The sequence below is a fragment of the Amborella trichopoda genome, chromosome 8 (assembly GCF_054954075.1).
Source record: "Amborella trichopoda isolate Santa Cruz 75 chromosome 8, AtrichopodaSantaCruz75HAP2 v2.0, whole genome shotgun sequence".
Taxonomy (NCBI): Eukaryota; Viridiplantae; Streptophyta; class Magnoliopsida; order Amborellales; family Amborellaceae; genus Amborella; species Amborella trichopoda.
This window is the reverse complement of record NC_142343.1, coordinates 4,669,918-4,687,653: the sequence shown is the minus strand read 5'-3', so window position 1 is coordinate 4,687,653 and position 17,736 is coordinate 4,669,918. Positions and strand designations below refer to the sequence as shown.

Here is a 17,736-nt window from a genome sequence, read left to right as displayed (position 1 = left end):
TTGGGCTCGCCACCTGGTGAACTCGAGTTTCCCCAAAGTTGGGTTCCGACTTGGGGATATTTGAAAACAAATTCAAAACAAGCCGTAAAAAATCCCATAAAATAAGGGATTTATTTGTCATATGTTTTTTTTTATATTTTCTATCATTTTGATAAGAAAAAAGTTTATATAAGGTTGTAACCTTAATATGTAGAACTACGGATGCACCTCAAAAATCCATCGGGAAAAGTAGTTTTAATGTTTAAAAACCCTTTGATTGATCATCTCGACATGTATGGCCATGAAAAATAAAAAGATTTTAAGTCTAAAAAATAGTGCATTTTACAACTATTATCTATACCGTCTATTTTCAAGATTTTCATATGTTTATAGATCTACTTGATTTTAACCATTTTTAAAATTTAAAATTTTATAATTAGATATAAAAATATATTTTGAGATAATCCTCAAAACATTTTACATCAAAATTATATACCATGATAAAATTTGAAGGTGCACCTTATTTCTACAGCTACGGATGCATCTGTATGCCAACTTCACCTTTTCATAAAGATTGGAGAGTTCTTTGGCCATAAATACTTATTTTTGCATATTTCCATCTTTTTTTGGATTATTTCAAATATAGCCCTAAGTTGATTTGTTTAAATCTATTTTTTAACTACTTTTTCAACTTTATTTTGATGTATTTTGCTAAATCTTACTTTTAAATATGTATTTCTTATTTTTTTTATATTTTTATAATTTGTGAGAATAATTTAATGCTTATCACTAAAATAAGGAGGCTTATTAGAGAGAGAAAATGCAGAAAATAACCACCCACTTTCCATGATTACGGGGCCACGTTTCTCAGAGTTTTAAGGAGAAAGTCGAACGTTGGGAACCACCTTTTCCATCGCTTTTCATGACCATGGAGGCACACACTATACATAGCATTCTCATTATCCTGGAAAACCTTTCACTTTGCAATCCTCAGTCTCACAACGCTGTCATAATCCTAGGAGAGGGTTTCGTCTCTTCCCACATATTCCAACAGTACTCGCCCCAGGTAGTGGTTTCAAACACTTATTGATGAAAGGAAAAGTGGAATGGTGCGATGGTCATAGAATGTGGCCGGGGTCGACTTTGAAAATGAGAAAAAAAAAGCCCTCCAACTTGCCTTCCAATGCTAATGATGGTCGCTGGCGACCAAGAGTTTAATCGGGTCTACAGTTGCCTTCTCGCAAATTCATTCGACTAAAAGGTCATGTGTTCCCAGTGGAGCATACAATTTATTCACTCCCTATCCTACATATCAGACAAGCCATTGAGGGTTCATTCCACTGGGGATATAGGGGTAGAGGCTTGAGTTTTGTCCCCCTCCTCCACGTCTCGAAGCATGGCCCGGCTTCAAGGGGGTGCTTTTAAGGTCTTTGTCTATATTGGACCACGATTAGGGGTGCCGTTAAGGTCTTCACCCCAATTTGGATCAAGGATAGGGGTGCTTTTATAGTCTTCACCCATTTCTCTTAGGTTAGGAGCTTTTTAGGTTTTCGAGATCTTAAACTAGGATTAGGAGCATTTAGGTCTTCACCATTTTGGACCAAGATTAGCAGCTTTTTAGATCTTCACCATCTTGGACTATAGGAGCTTTTTAGGTATTCAGCATTTTGGACCAAAGTCAGGATTTCTAAGGTCTTCAATATTTTGAGTCGTCACCATTTTGGACGAAGGAATTTTTTATGAACCCTAAGTCTAGATAGTCAGATCTAAATGTTGAGGCAAAATATTTTTTTACTTTTTTTTTTTTTTTTGGATATTCATCTTGGTGATTCCATAGTGGATCCCAAAACTTTAAATAAAAAGTATCCTCTTAAGTGGACGTTTTGTTAGAAGAAGTTGGTGTACAGTATGTGCTCTATTGAACGAAAAGGACTATCTTCCCTTGAACTAAGACTTTCTTTTTTAATGTTTCCCTTGAAATAAGACTTGCAGAGGCTAACGATAGTGGTGAGAAATAAAAGACGCTTGAATATTTAGTTGACTGAGATTAACGATTCTAATGATAATATTAAGCAACTAATTAGCCTTTCATCCCCGTGAAATACCGTGGTGTTTAAGCCAAAAAGACTTGTTGAGGTCTTAATTCACTTGAGTTATTATGCTTCCCAGCTCCAATTCTCACCATGTTGGATCAACGGAATTCATCTTCCAACGCCAATTACACGCAATTGTATAGTATTTCGGTAAGGAATCTTGGATCAAACAAGCTTTCAAAGTAAATCTTTCTCCATTCTTAGTCGTCGAAAGAATAGCGGTGTTTGAAAAATCGAACCGGCCTTGAAATCTTGCCAAATGGCCGATTCCGAGTTACCGGTAAACTGACAGGTTCAACCGGCTTAACCGGGCAAAGGTCCCAGCCGGTCCAAAAAGTGGTAAAAAAATAAAACAAATACTGTATATCTGCTTCTTTGGGTAGACGACCTACTAAGGAGATTTTTTGATCTCATAATTTAGGAACCACTTAACAATCACTAGATAATTATTTTCAAAAGAGGATTTGAAATTCAAGTTTTCTTACACTTAGATTTGATCCTCACAGTCTCCTATTTTGAGACATCGATTTTTTCAAGAGATTGAAATTTATAAATTTTTTAATTGCTGTTAGTCGATTGTTTGAAGAGATTACATCTATAAAATTTTAAATCCTAAAATTACGTTTAAATAGGATTTTATTTGAGTGAGTAAACAGATAATATGCTCCAAGAGCATAAAATCTTGTGGCTAAGAAGAAAAAGAAAGGCTCTTGTCAAGAAAAAAAAAAAAAAAAAAAAAAAAAAAAAAAAAAAAGGCCCTGATCAAAGGGCCGCAAACGGGCCCAACACGCTGACGTCTTAATTCACATCAGCCCAAAACTTAAGCATCGAGCTTAGAAAGGACCCATGGGTCAACAGATAACCTACTAGTGATGCCAGATATTGTTTATAGTATGTATGTAGGTTTAGTAACGGGTTTGGTGGGGTCCAACTCACTTGGATTTGGACCTGATTCGGGCCCAGGTCTAGAAATTTGAAAAACTAAAAAATATTTTATATATTGTAGTATATATAGTTTATATGTTTTATGCTGGGTTGGGTTGAACCTGGCCCGGATCCGACTTGACCGGTAAGGTCTATGTCGGAGCTAGAACCAATCCCAGACCCAACCAGAGTTGGGTCCAAGTCATTTGGAACCGTACTTGTTCGGTTAGTTCTAAAATGTGGTTGCATAAATGACCTACTGGGTTGGGTTGAGCCGGCCTAATTGCCAGTATATGTTACTAATATGGGTAGGGTATCCTTCCTAGCTGTTATGCCAAAAAGAAGAAAAAAAAAAGAGAAAAAAAATAAAAATATGTATTACTCATTACAGTATATTATTTATACCGGTTAATAAACAACATGCTCATAAAATGAGTATGAGACTATTTGACCTTTTTGAGGCTTATGTATACTAACTTAACCAGCAAAACTTATTCAACCCAAACGCGACTCGATAAGAATTTAGCCGTTAAGTTTGATCCAAGTCATGTCCCATCCGACGACAACCTGACCGGTTAAAATCGTAACCCATTTGCCAGCGGCACTTGCTTGGTTTGTTTTCTTGTTTTAAAAAAACTTATGCAAGGATCGGGAAAAAGATGCGGTATTACTACATGGTTCAAATTTTTACATTGAGGTCCAACTATTTTTTAGAAATTTTCTATTTCCATTTTGTCCTTGGTTTGAAACTGAGACTTTCACATGTAAAATTTGACCTGTTTGGGTGGTCTTTAACAACCTAAAACATATGAAAAAGACTACATAATGAACGGGTCAAAAGTCCAATACATCAAGCTTATGGTATTTTAGGTAGTTTAAAATGAACTTTTAAACCACCCAAATATATCAATTTTTCATGTTTTGGTTGGTTCCAATGTTAAAAATAAAACTCAAAGAAAGAGACGTCAACATAAATTTGGCTTGATCCAGACCAAGCCGTAATATAGCATCTTTTCCTCAATTTTTGTTTGTTTGTTTATGTTTTGGGTGGATCAGTGGGGATATCGAGCCCCTATCTATTTTATTAAGAAACTAAAATATGTTACGTGAACATATTTTGTACAATCTTTGCCAAGGGGACATTAACAACAACAGATAAAATGAAAGGCATTACAAATTCTGGGAGACGAGCACGCCATACTGTTGCTTCATTCATAGAAACCGTTGCTTTGGCCAGAGAGTCTCCCTATAAGCATGTTGAATGTTCTATTGTTGATCCGCAAAAAATGTAAGCTTGGATTTACAATTTCATACATAAAGTTCTCTATATGAAAATGGACCGATCACTCATAAGATCAGCTTGTGCACCAAGAGACAAGCTTCCATCTAGTTTGTACTTTATGTCATTTTTTTTCTTTTAACGGGCATACTGAATTCATTTTGAAAAAGCTTTCTATGTTCTCTCTACAACATAAAAGTTCTATCCTCCCCTTATTATCCAGCTGTCCATTTTTTATCAAGAGAGCCACTCACCTTTTGATTATAGATCCGACATCTTAAAGTACATTATTTTTAGCTTTTTTAATACATTTTTTCTGAATATGAAATTTGGCATGTGCCATCTTCTCATTGGGGCGCACTTATAAAAAATATTAACATAGTTTTTTGATAAAAATAATGATCAGAATACCCCTTGAAATTTTCAGGGGTATTTTGATCATTTTATTTTATTGAAAATATTTTTTTTTATATTTTTCATTACTGCGAGTTTAATGGAGGAATGGACATCTAAAATTTGGTGTAAAAAAAGTTTATAAAAAAAATTAAAAAAAAAATAGTATAGAGATGTGATATTGTAATTGGGGCAATCTTAGCCCTCCATTAAAAAAAAGATAGTTGGATAAGAGGGAGAATAGAACTTTTAATTGAAGTTTTCTTTTTCTTTTTGAGTATGTGGGGAGAGGGCCCTACCTTTGATAGAAATTGAGCCTAGGACGCAGTATTCAAGTGCAAACCAATTATGCCCGAGCTCGTTTCCTAACCTTTTAATTGAAGTTTGTGCTGAATACAAACCAAACTAGCCCATTCCTTTTTCTAAGTGCTACTTTATTTCATTTGACTAAAAGGGGGTAAATTTCAGCTTGATTTGGTGCAATGATAACACCTTTTGAAAATATTTTTCTTTGGTAGGTTAAAAGGTGTAGGCAGCCCTCCAAGTTGAACCCTCTATCAACAATCATGAAAATAAGCACTTTTAGTTATTGGTAGAACCCCCCAATTAGGAACAATCATGAAAATAAGCACTTTTAGTTATTGGTAGAACCCCCCAATTAGCAGTATTTTTTTTCTGGAAAATTTATTAGAATATCCATTTTTCAACAATTTAACAAATTACTTTTTTTTTTAATTGTTCCAAATCATAGTCATGTTTATTTTGATGGATAAATTAAAAATAGTTGAGATCTTATATATATTTTGACAAGTTTCCTTTCTTTTTTTTTTTCTTCTTTTAAAAGTTAACAACAGCTACAAACAAGGAGGCTCCAACCCAATTCATTTATAGAAGGGGTTCATGTAATGGATGAGGTTTGTATAAAGTGCTGGCCTTATGCTGTACTAACCTTATACCATAGAAGTAGGGTGTTGTTTCTATAAGGTTTCAACCTTAAACAATCAATTAAGGTGCACTTCCAAATTTTATCATAATATATAATTTTGGTGTAAAAACTTATTAGAATTATCTGAAAATCTATTTTCATATCTATTTATAAAATTTTAAAGTCCAAAAAATGTCCAAAATCAAGTGGATCTATAAACATATGAAAAGCTTGAAAATAGAGGATCTATATAATGTGGTGCAATATGCACTACTTTTGGAACTTAATATATATATATATATATATATATATATATATATATATATATATATATATATATATATATATATATATATATATATATATATATAGTTTCATATTCATTGATCTCAATATCGAGATGATCGATTAGAGGGTTTTTCAACATTAAAACAATATTTTTCGATAGATTTTGGAGGCGCATATGTAATTCTACATTTTAAGGTTGCAACCTTATATAAACTTTTTCCGTAAAAGTAAGGTGCACCTCTTAATTTTAGCTGAAGACAGTTTCGGTGCTGGAAACCTTATAATGACTTGAAATCTATTTTCATCTCTAGTTATGAAATTTAAAATTCCAGAAATGGTACAGATCAAATTGATAATCATTTGAAAGTCTTGAAAATAGATAGTTAAATGTGACTTTCACGCAGGAAGAACAAATTTCCAGGGATTTTGCTTCTAACTGTCAGTGCACGCATCTACCATATCTCATTCATAAAGTTCGTAGACACAATGAGCACCAAAATGTCTGTATTTACAAGCACAATAATTGAGTACCATGAAAATGCAGCCAAAAAGATAGGACATTACCGTGAGAACCCTCTCAATCTGTAACTGCCGGCCTTTTATTCCTCATCAAATAACAAAAACTCAAGAATAAAAAAAAAAGAAGAAAAACAAATCCACACCAAAAAACAAATCCACACCAATTATCACTAATAAAGTAGTAATTCTTGATAAATTTCTGATACAATAAGAGAGACTAGTCGAAATTCAAAACACTCATTATTTTGAGTTTTTTTTGGGGTAAATATATTATTTTGAGTTGATGGCTTCTACTTCATTTTCAAAGATAAGAATCACTGAATCTAGGGCTGCACCTTAGTGGGAGGTGGCTTTTTGTAAGGTGGTGGCTTATATTTAAGGGAGTGGTTTTCTGACTGGTGGTGGCCTATAAGTTGGGGGTTTATGAATTGGAGGCAGTTTTCTACCTGGGTTTGGGCTATAGGTTGGGGGAGATCTATGACCTGGATGTGGTTTATGCTCCTTTGGTGGCCTGTAAATTGGAGGTGGTCTGTAGGTTACTGGTGGTCTATAAATACGAGGCGGTTTGTGAACCGGATGAGGTTTTCGTATTGGTGGTGGCCTGTGAGTAGGTGTGGGCTTATTAACGGGAGGTGGTTTTCGAAGTGGTGGAGGCCTATAAGTACGAGGAGGTTTTCGCATTGGCGGTGGCCTGTAAGTACGAGGAGGTCGTTGAGGAGGGGTTGGATTTCTCTTCGGTGGTGGTGTGTAAGTAGGTGGCGGTTTTTTCGTAGGTGGGGGCCTATAAGTACGAGGTGGGCTTTGAACTGGAGGTGATTTCTGCCTAGGAGGTGGAGCATTAGTAGGTGGTGGTTTTGGAACTGCGGGCGGTTTTTGCATAGGTGGGGGGCCATAAGTAGGTGGTGGTGTTTGAACTGGAGGTGGTTGTTGCATTGGAGGTGGTGCATAAGTAGGTGGTGGTTTTCCAGCTGGAGGTGGTTGTTGACCAGGTGCGGGACTATGAGCAGGTGGTGGTTTTTGCTTAGGTGGGGGTGCATAATTAGGAGGTGATTTATTAGATGGAGGCTGGTTTTGAACTGGTGGGGGTGCATGAGTAGGTGCTGGTCTTTGCGTCGGTGGGGGTGCATGAGTAGGAGGTGGTTTTGGAGCGGGAGTTGGTCTTTGCATAGGTGAGGGTGCATGAGTAGAGGGCGGTTTTGGAGCGGGAGATGGCCTTTGCATAGGTGGGGGTGCAAAAGTAGGAGGCAGTTTTGCAGGCGGAGATGGTTTTTGCGTAGGTGGGGGGCTACTAATAGGTGGTGGTTTTTGTGCAGGAGCAGGGCTATGTGTGGGTGGTGGTTTTTGAACCGGAGGAGGTTTTGCTGCAGGAGCAGGGCCATGAGTGGGTGGTGGTTTTTGAACTGGAGGTGCATTTTGCATAGGTGGGGGTGCATAAATAGGTGGTGATGCCTGAACAGGAGGCGGTTTTGGCATCGATGGGGGGGTGTAAACAGGTGGCTGGCTTTGCAGTGGTGGGGTTCTGTGCGTAGGTGGCGGTGCTTGAACGGTAGGCGGTTTTTGCAGTAACTGTGGAAGAGGGGCATAACCAGGTGGCTGAACCAAAGGTGGCTTTTGCTCTGGTGCAGGGCTATCAGCAGGCAATGACACCCGAATAGGAAGTGGTTTTTGCACAGGTGGGGGTGCAAAAGTAGGGGTTGGTGCCTTAACTCCAGGTGGTCTTTGCAAAGGCTGGGGCGCATAAGTGGGCGGCGGGTTTTGCAAAGGAGCGAGGGCATGAATAGGGTCTGGTTTTTGAACAGCAGGTGGGTTTTGCACCAGTGGTGGAGGATGAGAGGTAGGTGACAGCATTTGAAAAGGAGGCGGTTTTTGCCGGAGTAATGGAGGTCTATGAGAAAGAGGTGGTTTTTCAGTTGGTGGAAGACTGTAACTTGGTCGTTCCAATGGAGGTGGTTGTTGCATCAATGGAGGAGGGTGAAAAGGGGCCAGGTCTTGAAATGGTGGGACTGTTTGCTCTATGGGAAGGCCATGAGCCGGTGAAAGAGCATAAGAAGAAGGTGGGTTTTGGAGCCATTGTAAGGCATCTGTCAAAGTAGAGGCAACAAAACACAGTGCAATGAGAACAAGAAATCCCATTTGAGAGCCCATTTTTGGCCCTTAGCCTCTTGATGCAAGACCAAAGATGCATGAGGCTTTTTATGGTGAAATTTTGGCAGCCCTCACTTCCCGACTTGTGTTGAGTCTTTCCCCTAGTCTTCCACTACTATGAGGAAATTAAGCACTCACCCTTTCTTTATTTTTCTCTTTTGACCCACTAAAAATTAAGGAATTTTCATTCTTTTTTAGAATGACCTTAGGATGGTGTCATATTTAGGATAAGGATTTAGGCTTAAAGAGGTAAGACACTAATTTAATATATTTTTTAATTTCTAGAGCATGAGCAGGATTTTTAAGCTCTTTTACTGAGGAGGTTGGAGAAATTTTATAAAAGAATAAGAAAATGAATAGTTAAATGGAAGGATGCTTCTTAATTGACTTCAAACCAAAAACATCTCTGACCAATTGGTCCTCCACGATGCTTCTAGTTTAACCATATTGCACAATTTGTTATGGCTTAGTAGCAATTATTTTATTGGGTATTATCCTTAGGGAGTTTAATGTGGATAATATCATTCTCTTTTATTGGGAAATTTTTGGATAATTATTGCGATTCTAATATTCTTTATTGTAGATTGATCTTTTAGTAGAATAAGTTAATACGAATTTAAACTATAAATAGTCTGGGACACAAATACATTTAAAATTTCTGAAAGATAAAGTTGAGCAAAATATATAAAAAATTAAATTATAAAAATTACTACCTATCCTATAAAAAATCAAAATATAAAAATTGCTTTCCTATAAAAGCATGGGAAATCTTTCTATACTTCCCCTAATGTATTGAAGTTATATACTTCTACCTATCCAGCCGTTTGATCTGAATAAATAGCTAAAATGGACTCAATCACAATGTCACATCTCTACACTACTTTATTTTTTATTTTTCTTCTACTAAATATTTTGACACCAAATTTGGGTGTCCACTCCTCTCTTAAACCGCACATGCAAATAATATAAAAAAATATTTCTGATGAAATAAGATAACCAAACTACCCCTAAAAGAAATTATTTAATATATATATATATATATATATATATTTTGGTGAGCAAGATGATGGCACGTATCAAATTTCTTATTCATATAGATTATTGAAAAATTATAAATTAAATACTTTGAGACATCGGATCTCAGATCAAATGGTCAGTGGCTCACTTCACCTAAATTGGAGGGCTCGATGGGAGGGGGGAGTTTATAATTTCTATAAAGGGGAAGTTTATAGGAAGTAGAAAATTGTAGGATGAAATTTGGATTTCCCCAAAGAAATTTAAATATAAAAAATTATTATCTATTTATTATCTTCAATTTACATACCCATTACCAATTTCTTGCAAATGTCTCCCCTTTTGCTTTATCGGTATTTGACAACTGTTTTTTAGTTGAGTAATGTGTTTCTTTTCAAATTCAAATTACTAATGGACAAGCTTTCTATGCTTCCTCTACAACATAAAACTTACATACTTCCCCTTATCTAACCGTCCATTCTGAATGGAGGGCTAAGATTGCCCTAATCACAATGTCACGTCTCCATACTATTTTATTTTTAATTTTTTTTCTATGAACTATTTTGGCACCAAATTTTGGACGTCCATTCCTCTATTGACCTCGCACTAGTGAAAAATATATAAAAAAATATTTTCAATAAAATAAAATGATCAAAATACCCTTGAAATTTTCAATAGGTATTTTGATCATTATATTTTATCGAAAAATTATTTTTAATATTTTTTATAGTTGCGCCTCAATGAGAAGTTGGCATATACCGAATTCCATATTTATATAATTTGTATAAAAAAACTAAAAATAAAATACTTTGAGACGTCGGATCTAAGATCAAATGGTGAGTGGCTCTCTTGATCAAAATTGGATGGCTGGATGGTAGGGAGAGGATAAAACTTCTATACTGTAATGGAAGTATAGAAACATTTTCCATTACTAATTTGGCATTCAAATTCCATATATGCTATTATCATAGAGTATCTTCTCATGATAACGTCATGGAGTACTAAAATATAAGATAAATTGATTATATAATTGATTTTACAGGAATATTATCATAATTATTTTATGGGTGTGGTTTCCATAAGGTTGCAACCTTGAACAATCCAATTAAGGCGCACCTCCAAATTTTTTCATAACATGTAATTTTGTTGTAAAAAATTCTTAGGATTATCTTAAAATCTATTTTCATATCTTATTAGAAAATTTTAAACTCCAAAAATAGTTCAAATCAAGGAGATCTATAACATATGAAAATCTTTAAGATGGACAACCTAGATAATGTGTTGCAAGATGAAGATGGACAACCTAGATAATGTGTTGCAAGATGCACTATTTCTGAAACTTAAGAACACTTTTCTGTTATATTCATACATCTCAATGTTGAAATGATCAAATAGAGGGTTTTTCAACATTAAAACAACCTTTTCGATATATTTTTGAGGTGTATCTGTAATTCTACATTTTAAGGTTGCAACCTTATATAAACTTTTCCCTTATTTTATTATGGGTGCAGTTTGTATAGAGCCTGGACTCTAAACAATTAAATTAGAGCCTACATTCAAATAGTCTCGACAAATGGAGTTTCAATATTGGAAATCTTTGTGATAGCCTTAAAATATATTTTCATATTTATTTATAAAGTTTAAAGCTTAAAAAATAATATAGATTGACTGATCTATAAAAACTTGAAAATCTTGAAAAATAACGGTAAAAAAATGCATTTCAAAATATACTATTTCCAAAACTTGAAATCCATTTTTTTCTTATGTCCATGCATCTTGATGTCGAGATGATCAATTTGAGGATATTTGAGCATCAAAACAACCGCTTCTAGTGAAATTTTGGAGGTAGGCTCTAATTTGATTGTTTAGAGCCTAGGCTCTATTTAAACTTTTCCCTTTTATTATTGCGATCAAATAGAGATAACTGTCAATAAGTAGAAGGCCTGTTTTGTTTTCTTTCTATTATGCTTTGTCTTAGCCAACAATAGAAAGAAATAAAAAGTTGAATCAATATGAGACTAGTGACCATCTTCTTTTGTTGCTCCTATGTTTTCTTTGGTGTGTTTTGGGCTCTTTGGCTTTCTACGCCCTCTTTAATCTTTGTTAGCCGAATTCAAGAGATTATAATAGATATTTTTTTAGGGAAAATATCTTCATACCTTTTATTTTTAGGTTTCATTTCACAACAGACCTAAAGTTTTAAAAGATATATTGGGGTATAAAAATTGTAAATTTTATTTCTTTTAATTTCTTGACTTAATTTAAACCTGTTTTTTTATGTTAAATAAACTAAAAAGACAAACATTTTCTAAAAGTCATCCTCTAAAATTTCTAGAGAGATAGAAGAGCTTCATGAAGGTGAGAGGTTATCGGGAGGAGAGAGAAAGATGTTTGGAAAAATATGGGAGGAGAGAGAGAGAGTGAGAGACACATGAAGAGGGAGAAAGGGAGAAGTTTGGGGTATATAAGTGAAGATAAAGAAATGATTGGGTTTAGAAAGAGTATGTCTTTCTCACATTTGTTTAGGTTAAAAACTAGGTTTATTTGAGACTTTGGGCTCAAGGGTGGGCTACACCATCATCCTTGGTGGAGTTTGAGAATCTCCTTGATGGCTTGTCAAATGGTTTATTTTGAGTAGTGAGGGAGATAATCCCATCATAATTAAAAGCTAGGCATGGTTTCTTTTTTAGAAAATTACTTTAAGAGGGAGCGTTAAAATTGTTAAAATATCTTTTTAAAAAATTATATTAGTTTTTATATTATTTTTTATTTTGAGTGATGTAGTAACACTATATTTGTAATTATGGGTAGTAAGAAGTTATGGAACTACTAGGTGGCTAATAGTTATTGTTGTAAGTGGGTAGTAATTGTAGTAAATATGGTTGTAAGAACCTCTATTTAAGATGGATATGTGATGGGAAAATTGGGTCACACGCATCAAGTTTGTAATACTTTTGTGTACCTCATTTTTCATCTTTGAATGAAAGTTTTTTTCTTTCATCTCATCTTGATTGTTCTTTTTCTATCTCTTTGGTTGTGTCTTGTGCTAGTGTGACATTGTTACACTAATTGAGAAGTGAATTGCTCCGGTAATGTGACATCTGTTTTTCTCTGACATTTTAATGAGGCTGGAACTATAATTTTCAGTGAATTTTGAGGTGAGGCCTTATTTTTTTCCCATAAAGCGTTCGCCTTATTCTAACCTTATAGTAACATAATAAAATAATTTTCAAAAACCATGTTAGCACCATTTGTTTGACCACATTTTTTAATATACTCTCCTTTCGTTGTAATTAACTATCACATAAAGGAAAATTTTGAACACACCTTAGAAAGTGTTTTTTGAGTGCAATTAATATAGGATGTCCATTTTAGTGAGATGCTTAGATCTAAACCTAGGAGGATTGTTTTCTTTTCCAAAAATTTTGAGATAGAGTTATTATCATTAGATTAATAATTTTCGTAAAGGCCTGGATATTGAAATTCATCAAACGGATGGTCTAAATTCATTGTTGGAGGGGATTCATTTTTACCATATTGAGAGTGCAAATTGAATTTGATCTTATTGCGGTTGATTATTGAATTGAATATAAATTGTATGCAAATTATGGGGTTATACAAATGGAAACATGGTTTTCAAAAAATGTGATTTCATTATATTGCCATTATACGGTGACATGAAATCACACAGACATGTATATATATATATATATATATATGTATATATATATAATCCTAGCATTTCTTAATAGCATCTGAAGCTAATAGGACTCCTTTTAGGCAGACCCTCATCTACTCTCTAATAACAATGGAATGCAAATGCTAATAGGAGTCCTAATTATCCCACAATTCTAGTTACCCTGATACTACACCCTTTTCACTTGAAATCCTAACTTGGAAATGCTATTTTTAACACTCCTCTTCATTGCCATGTCGGACATTCTTAGTACTATATTCAAAATCTCAAATTCTTCTTGCTTTAAAATTTTGGCGAGATTATTAGGTAGTTGTTCTTTGCTTGGGATATACTTCGGATCAACTTTCTTGATCAATACTTTCTCATGAATGCATGTAATCTTTGCATATGGGTTAAATGTCTCTTTGTAATCTTCCCCATAAGTTTGAAAAAACCCTTTAGCCTCCAAATGTGCCTTATACACTCAATTTAATCATTGGATTTATGCTTTGTTTTGTAAATCCACTTGCAGGAAATTTCTCTCGTACATTTTAGAAGAGCAACCAAAATCCATATTGGTATATTGGTTAGCATGTAGCCAATTCGAATTACTTGCTGCTTCTAAGTTTTTTCGTTAATGCTTATCTATGACTTGTATCGTGTGTGCATAGTGCTATCATACACATGACAATCAGTTAACCTTTTAACTGGATACTTGTATGGATATCACTTGATTTTGTCCAGAGTCTGGGAGATTGTTGGAGTGATTTCCTTCTCCCTTGATGATGTGGGAGTAGCCCACTTTAAAGCGAACTTTTAATCTGCATTGGATGGTGAAGACTCAACTTCTTATAAAGCTTGATGCCATTATGCGTGTTCATCGAACTTTACATCTCTAGTTTCATAAGTGCGGTAGGTTACTGGATATATGTATTGATATGTTTTTCTTTCTGATGAATACGCCAGGAATATAAACTTTTATAGATTTTTCATTGAGTTTAATGATCCTCAACATTGTACTTCACATAGGCTAAATTGAAAGAAAGATTTATGTGATCTTTTATTGGGGAATACAATTTTTTTTTTTTCTTCATCCTTTTCCTTTGGCAAAAGATCACTTACATGTAGTTTCAACTGGCTTATTACACCTCACACCGAGTCACCACCATCTGATGGCGCGGGATCAACGGTCTAGCTTCAATCTAACCGGGAAAGCAAATTTCGGCCAAACCACACCAATGGAACATGAACCCCTTTGATTACAAATTCAAACTCTAGGTGAATTCTCTTAGCAACCTAGTTTGAGAGAGATGAATTCTCTTTATGCTAAACCCTAAAACCCTTAGCCATAAATCTATATTTGAGATATAGGAGAGAAGAACTTAATAACCTAAACCTTTAGGTTTTTTCACAGTGTGGAAGAGATAGATTAAACTTGAGAGAGATAAAAACTATAATCATTTCAATAATAAAATGAACACAATTAAATTAATATGATGGGAAGAGGATACATATGGTTTTAGGAATCCAATCTGTAATAACGGGGTACTCTACCTTCAACTGTGGATTATGGACCATACTAGCTTTATCGAACTGACCCAGTGTTTCCCATGACCCACAGTCCAAGCAGGGGCTCATTAGCAGGCCACTAAAGTCAGGTCGATGAATCAAGGGGTCACAATCCCAGTCTGTAGATTACAGGTCATCCCCTAGAGACGAGTTAAGGTCACCACGACTTGATGCGACCAGAGCTCTATGGCACATAGGGGTATCTCTCGCACATACATACGCTTCACCCAAAGGTAGATATCTGGCTTTCCCGAATGATCTATCAATATGCATGCTGTGTGATGAAACATAGATGAGGTTTTAGCCCCCATCTCAGTAGGCTACTATCACACACAAGGGTCACACAGTCCCTCAACTCACTCATCCGGGCATGTTCTCTGACCTCATCAAGGGCTAACCCATAAACCTTCATTGGTTTATTCTTCATGCCCAGGTAACATGGGTTTTTCCCAACCGACTAACCTAGATTGTCAAACACCGTCTGGTATTTGTAAACATCGTTTGCTTTGAATGGTCCATGAGGGACCACACTCCCACTGAGTTCATGTTCTACTATATCTTTTCATTTTACAAACACTCATAAGATCTTTAAAGGCCACATAAACCCAACATAAATACCCAAGAACATGTAGATATGTTATTTTTGGTTTCTTGTTATGGAGTAGCTGATATGACACCTCCATTCCATTTCTTAACGGCATAAGATTGATGAAATACACTATAGTGTATATTGCTTTGGCCCAATACATTTTAGGCAGATTTTTTTATTATTCATCATTGCATGAGTAGCTTCCATTACGTTTTCATCTAGCTAGCTTTGTTGAAGTGCCCAAATACATGTCAGCAGCCTCCTAATCCTATTCTTTTTCAAAAAGTCATCAACTTCCTCTTACATGTATTTTCCGTGATTTTTTGTACCAAGTGTTTTGATTCTTGCATTGAACTCATTTTCTACAAGCGTTTTGAATTTTTTGAAGCATTTATATACTTCAGATTTGTTTTATAGAAAACAAATCCATATGTCCCTTCAATAATCATCAATAAAAATGACATAATACCTCATTTGCATGTGGTATTCAGCTAAACTTTGACCACATACCTCACTACGGATGATCCCCAAAGAGTATCTTGCTATGTTAATGATTGAATGAAGGGATGCCTTGTAGCCTTTGCAAATGCACATGCTTTACAAATATGATTCCCATCAAATTTTATCTTAGGCATCCAATAATTAGCTTCTTCCCTAACGTATCTTTTAGCCTACTCAAGATTATAGGTTCCCATTCTCGTGTAAAAAATCTGCAACATCAATATAGGAACTCCTCTTCCTTGATGGAAAATCCAACTTATAGCAAATAAATAACCAACTTTCTTTCCACGGGCAACAATCCTCCCATCTTCTTTAGATATGATTTGACAATATCTTTTGACAAAAATTTACATGAAGGCCTCTGTCTACCAATCGTCCTACAGAAAATGAGATTTTTCTTGAGTTTTATAGCATGCAAGACACTGAAAAGGTGCTTGATATTTCTATTTGGAACTTGTAGTGTAATGTTTCCTTTGCCTTAAACTTCTAGAGTTGTGCCATCCCTCATCAATACTCTTGTCATATTAGGCTCAATGGTGAAGAGATCGCCTCTTGGGGCAATATGGTTTGAATATGCTAAATATAATCATTGACATAAAGTGCCTCTTCAATTTTCTTAACAATATTTGGCATAATATGGTAACATGTAATCTCCTGAGTTATGTAACACTATTTTGCGTGATGTCTAACTTTCCCACAAGTGTAGCAAGAATCTTTTTTTGATCTAGGGGCTTTACAAGACTCACCTTGGCCATTATTATGCAGTTGCAGTTATTACTTTTTATCATTTTGGGGCCTTCTATACCATGATAACTTCCTCTACCATGGGACATCTCATGGGAGTTTAGTAAACAAGGCCTCATTGTGATCTTCTACTTTCTTAGAACTATTATTTAACTCCAATTTCCTTCTCTTAAGGAGTGCCATAGGCGTATAGCCTCTGCCATGAGTGGCTTGGATTTCTGAATCAAGGCGGTTGTGGCATCAAACTGGGTCCCTAGATATTTTGAGATCATTACAACTCGAGTGTCATTCTCCTTCATAATGCCAATTCTTTTTAATTTCACCGCAAAGATCTTTAACTCTTTGAGAAAACTTTGCGATGCAGTCATTGCCTTGTCTACATGTTAGTAGGTCTACTTCCAAGAGTACTTTTCTCGCACCACTCGTCTGTTCATGTATAATGGTTAATTGATCCAAAGCCACTTTCGTTGTTTCTACATTCCTTCCAAGAGTACTTTTCTATTATGCATTGTTTATGCCACAACTCTAGCTGCAGTTGGTCTATGTTCAGTCCCATGCACTACATCCCCATGGACCTTGCCTTTATCAAGTCGCTTTTCAACCAAACGTTCCAACGTCATAATTCTTATCTATTAGAGCATCAAGAACTATGGAATTTGATGTTCATATGGTAGAGTTTCTCTACTCCTTTGAATGAATAAAAAATTTTCTTTTTGAAATAAATAGGTTAGGAAGCAAGAATTTACCTCCAATTGACAAATCTTGATCTCATCAGAATAGCTTGGCAATGATACTGTTGGATTTGGTGTTATCCAAAATCACCCACATATGGAATTCTTATATTTTGTGGGATTGAGATTGATATTGATAAATTTCCTAAAAGAAATAGAAATCCAAAAGGATTAGGACTCTTTGATATATCTCTTTGGTTTGAGATATATGTAATATCTTAAGGAAGTTTCCTATTTGTGTAGATTCTTTATATATATGGGATGAAAGTGCAGATGCTTTGTGTGCCCTATTTGGGTCACCGGATAGAAAGGTGAATTCCTCTAGAGAGAGAGGGGGGCAAGGCCTCATCTACATAAAATGCAAGGT

The 17,736-nt window shown here is 35.2% G+C and overlaps 1 protein-coding gene across 1 annotated transcript; it reads right to left on the bottom strand.

Annotated features, from left to right (window-relative positions):
* Positions 1 to 6,460: 6,460 nt before the first annotated feature.
* LOC18436322 (uncharacterized) lies at positions 6,461 to 8,577 on the bottom strand. Its single transcript, XM_006846343.4, has one exon. The coding sequence runs from the start codon at positions 8,543 to 8,545 to the stop codon at positions 6,776 to 6,778; it is 1,770 nt and encodes a 589-aa protein (XP_006846406.4). The 5' UTR covers positions 8,546 to 8,577; the 3' UTR covers positions 6,461 to 6,775.
* Between the last annotated feature and the right edge of the window lie 9,159 nt (positions 8,578 to 17,736).

Excerpts from the sequence above, each read along its gene's own strand:
- LOC18436322 (XM_006846343.4), bottom strand. The coding sequence starts at position 8,545 with ATGGGCTCTCAAATGGGATTTCTTGTTCTCATTGCACTGTGTTTTGTT.